This window comes from Penaeus japonicus, unplaced genomic scaffold (assembly GCF_977035675.1).
Source record: "Penaeus japonicus unplaced genomic scaffold, GWHDUDI00000001_assembly GWHDUDI00000008, whole genome shotgun sequence".
Classification (NCBI taxonomy): domain Eukaryota; kingdom Metazoa; phylum Arthropoda; class Malacostraca; order Decapoda; family Penaeidae; genus Penaeus; species Penaeus japonicus.
Genome location: NW_028234410.1, coordinates 38,921,871 through 38,926,565, shown reverse-complemented (window position 1 = coordinate 38,926,565; position 4,695 = coordinate 38,921,871). Strand labels below are relative to the sequence as shown.

The window sequence follows — 4,695 nt, the reverse complement described above, 5'->3', positions numbered from 1 at the left end:
AGAAAGAAAGAGAAAGAAATAAACAGAATGAATTTATGATTAAGGAACCCACAAAATATAGTAATCTATTTCCCATAAATATAATTATCTCCTTAATCTTAAAGCTTACAGCCTGTAACTCACACTCAATATTCCCTTTGGCTCTAATGAAGAAATATAAACTTTTTTTAATCACTTCTGTTCGTAAACGCCAAGTTCGTGAGAGTCTCATGAACATTTCATGACAGATAGTGAAAGATGTCAAGAGCCATGCCAGAGAACTGCATGACATTCATGAACACAATTAATCTGTCAACAAGAACGCACGAAGGATATGTACTGTCGTTCACCCTCTCTCTCTCTTTCTCTCTTTGTCTTCCCTCTTTGCTTATCTCTTGTCTCTCTCTCTCTCTCTCTCTAACTTTCTCTCTCTCTCTCTCTCTCTCTCTCTCTCTCTCTCTCTCTTTCTTTCTCTCTCTCTCCCTCCTCCTTCTCTCCCTCCCTCCCATCCACCTACTTCCCTCACCTCCTTCACTCTAAATCCTTCCAGATAACAAGTCGACCATATCCCTTAAAAAAAAAAAAAAAAAAAAAAAAAGTAATAAGAAAAAAATAAAAGTAAGAAAGAAAAAGAAGAAAAAAAAAAGGTAAGAGAGAGAGAGAGAAAAAAAAAGACTATATCGGGTCCCGTGTTGCCTCTCTGTCGACTGTCGAGTGCGAGTGTGATGATCTATTTATATGTCCCTCTGGCATGGGGCCAAGGCATACTATACCCTCGGCATAGAAGTGGGTCTCTTGGGGGGCGGGGGGCTGGCGGGGCGGCCGGGGGTGGGGGGGTGCGGGAGGGGGGCGGGTACGGGAGGGATTACAAAGAAAAAAAATAGTAGTTTCTTGGGGGGGGGGGGGCGGGGGGTTACAAAGAAAAAAAATGGTAGTTTCTTGGGGGGGGGGGAGGCGGGGGAGAGGGAGGGGGGGGGTACAAAGAAAAAAATAGTATATAGGGATAAATTTTGGGGTGAGAATTATGATGATTATGAAAAGTTTAAAGAATTTGTTCTATCAAATATTTGCGAAACGTAAACGGTTAGATTTATAAATATGGGAGACATTCTGAACTACATATATCTATTTTCTCTATTTTTTCCTTGACAATTTTAGGGCCGGGGGGGGGAAGGGGGAGATGGGGTATTCTTGATGACGTAGGCAGACTTGCAATAGAGAAGCCACTCGTAAGCATGTCACAGGTATTGGCAATATTTGGCGGAGAGACAAGAAAATTAGAGCAAACGAGTTTCATGTATTTTTATTTATTTTTTTTTTTTTACTTTATGTTTTATGTTTGTTTTGTTTTTCTTTTACTTTATGTTTTATGTTTTTTTGTTTTTTTTCACTTTGTTTTATGTTTTTTTGTTTTTTATTACTCTATGTTTTGTTCTTGTTTTTTGTTGTCCTTTCTTTATCTTTCTTTTCTTGTTATTTTTCTTGTTATTATTATTATCATTATTATTATTATTATCATTATTATTATTATTATTATTATCATTATCATCATTATCATTATATATTCATGCATTTCATTGTCTTAAATCTTCATGTCTTATATCTTTCACATCTCTTAGAAAAGACAAGAATTAACCATTTCAATTTACGAGGCTGATACAGTCGCCAAATGGGGAATGATTCACCTTCTGTCACGTGTTAATGGCGTTTTCAGCTGATTAAAGGTTTAGATTTTTCCTCCTTACTGAAAATCAGTCGAAACGTGTGTTTGCGCTTCTGTTTTTGTTCTAAGGAAAGCGATGGTGATTTGACTGACACTTATAATAGTTTTGATAATAACAATAATAACGAAGATGATGGTTTAATATATATATATATATAAATATATATATATATATATATATATATATGTATATATGTATATATATATATATATATATATATATATATATATATATATATATATATATATATGTGTGTGTGTGTGTGAGTGTGTGTGTGTGTGTGTGTGTGTGTGTGTGTATGTGTGTATGCGTGCGTGTGTGTGTTTGCCTGTATGTGTGTGTATACATATGACACACATATATAAACACATATCCATACACACATATACACACACACCAACTCCATACCATATTTCAAAACTTATCCACATAATCCCTTTTCTTCATTCCAGTCTGCCATGACGTCCCTGAAGGAGTGCGTGCGCGTCCTCACCTACGAACCCGAAGTGCAACCCGAGGGACAGCTGGGACTCGAGGCCAAGGAGGAAGTGAAACAGCTGGAGGAATGGATAAAGGACGAAGGATGGAAGTTCTGAAGGAGAAGTGGTGGCTAAAAAATCGATATCCAGAGAAAATGGGAAATAGAACAGACAGAAAACGGGAGTAAACAGGAAAGGATTAATGTGACTAGGAAATAATACGAAGAAGAAATAGTCAAATGTGAACGAAAATGAGACATGCATTAAAGAAAACGGGGAAAGGTTGTAAGGAAAATGGTATGGAAATGTATCTCCCTTATATTTTAGTTTGGTTTAATGTGATTTGTATATATTAATCATTATTTATCTATCTAGCGTGTGGATGAAGACTTTTTTAGATTTCGAGTCGGGAGATCAATGCTCAGTTATTATCTGCTCATTTTTGTCCTATTATTATCATAATCATTGTTTTATTTTGCCCAATTTATGGTATTAAGTTTACTTTATAAACATGTAGTATAGTTTCGTTTTCTCATAATCATTTCTTTTTCACATTTCCTGTATTCATTCATTCTTAATTATCTTTCTTTAAATCTCACTAGATTGTTACTCCTCACCAAATTTTCTTTAGTCATCCCTGTATTTCAAAATGTAATTACAGAAAACGGTCCTGAATTTTTGAAGGAAAACCATAATCACATTTTTATTATCATTATATTCCTATTCTGTCTTATAATATGATTTCAATTTACCCTTACAAATGCCAGAGACATTTTTTTTCATCGGAATAATTATTTTATTTCTATTCAGTACCGAGTGCTTACTAGCTTCAATGTATAAGAACCAAGGTCACCCTTATGTATATTGTAAAAAAAAAAAAAAAAAAAAAAAAAAAGATAGAACACGGGAATGGGTGAACAAAATGCGATACAGGAGAAGAGAAGGAAAGGAAAGGGAGTTAAGAAAGAGGAGATGAGAAGGGAACAGGAAGGGGAGGGGGAGGAGGGGGGGGGAGGAGGTTAGGTACCCTAGACTGTGACACAATCAGTCAGTTAAGGTCATATTACTGAACTGACAGGAGGGTGAACATTGTGACACCTCTTCTAAAACTGACTGTCACATGTTCTAGTGTTATATCCGACATGAGTAACAGTTCTCTTTTTCTCTCTCATTCTCTGTATCTGTCTCTCTCTCTCTCTCTCTCTCTCTCTCTCTCTCTCTCTCTCTCTCTCTCTCTCTCTCTCTCTCTCTCTCTCTCTCTCTCTCTCTCTCTCTCTCTCTCAATCTATTTATTTATCATTTTATCTTTGCTTGTCTTTGTCCTTCACTCATACTCGTACCATTTGTGTCTTCTATCTCATAATTCATACAAGATTTCGCCAAAAGAGAATTATTAGAATCTACATGTTTTACTTAAAAAAAACTAGTCTCTCCACACGGTCTATATATGTATCTTTAGTTTCATAAAGAGTTAAGTAAACGGAATTTATGATATATGTAAATCATTTGTATTAGAATAATTATAAAAGGCCCGATTTTAATTGTATTCATTGATAAACGTTTTGTTAGAACTAAGAGTTACGGGTCGTAGGTATTTGCTGTGGTTAGTAAATCAGTAAAAATCTGATTGTATAGTTACAAGAAATTGATATTTGTGAATGATAGAACTGCATTCTGACTATGATTATTTATTCCAGTGCAGATTTTATTTTTACGCAGATTTCGATCGAACTGTCCATAGTCGCCATTTTCGTCATTTCATCCCTATTATTTGTCTCATTTTGGAACGAATTCATCATTTGCATTTTTTTTCTTTTTTCTTTTTTTTGCACGTTGAGGTTCCTGGTTTTCTCTCTTGGTTATGTTTGATTTCGTACGTATACATATATTTACGTCGTATACATATATTTACGTATACATATATTTACGTATACATATATTTACGTATACATATATTTACGTCGTATACATATATTTACGTATACATATATTTACGTCGTATACATATATTTACGTCGTATACATATATTTACGTATACATATATTTACGTATACATATATTTACGTATACATATATTTACGTATACATATATTTACGTCGTATACATATATTTACGTCGTATACATATATTTACGTATACATATATTTACGTCGTATACATATATTTACGTCGTATACATATATTTACGTCGTATAAATATATTTACGTCGTATACATATATTTACGTATACATATATTTACAGAAAAGATAACGATATATGCATAACGTATGATAACTTCAAACACGGGACAAACCTACTCCTCAGTCACTGCAATATATATTTTCCATCAAATTCTTTTATTATCACGAGATACACTTTATCAACGCCATCTCATCGAGTTTATTAACAATCTTTTTTCTTTCTTTTGGTTTTATTAATAATTATTTTAGCCACCGTTTGACATTCGTATGTGACTGTCGCGCTTAGGTCGGCGGTCTCTGAGGATCTGCTGTCATGTCACGTCGTTGCT

General features: G+C 34.2%; 1 protein-coding gene across 1 annotated transcript in view; it reads left to right on the top strand.

Annotated features, from left to right (window-relative positions):
* LOC122256159 (uncharacterized) overlaps window positions 1–3,120 on the top strand; it is a 22,518-nt gene extending 19,398 nt beyond the window's left edge. Inside the window, exon 5 of the mRNA XM_043020648.2 lies at window positions 2,156–3,120. Coding sequence (XP_042876582.1) covers window positions 2,156–2,299 — 144 coding nt within the window. The 3' untranslated portion in view covers window positions 2,300–3,120. The remainder of the gene's footprint in view (window positions 1–2,155) is intronic.
* The last annotated feature ends 1,575 nt before the right edge of the window (window positions 3,121–4,695 follow it).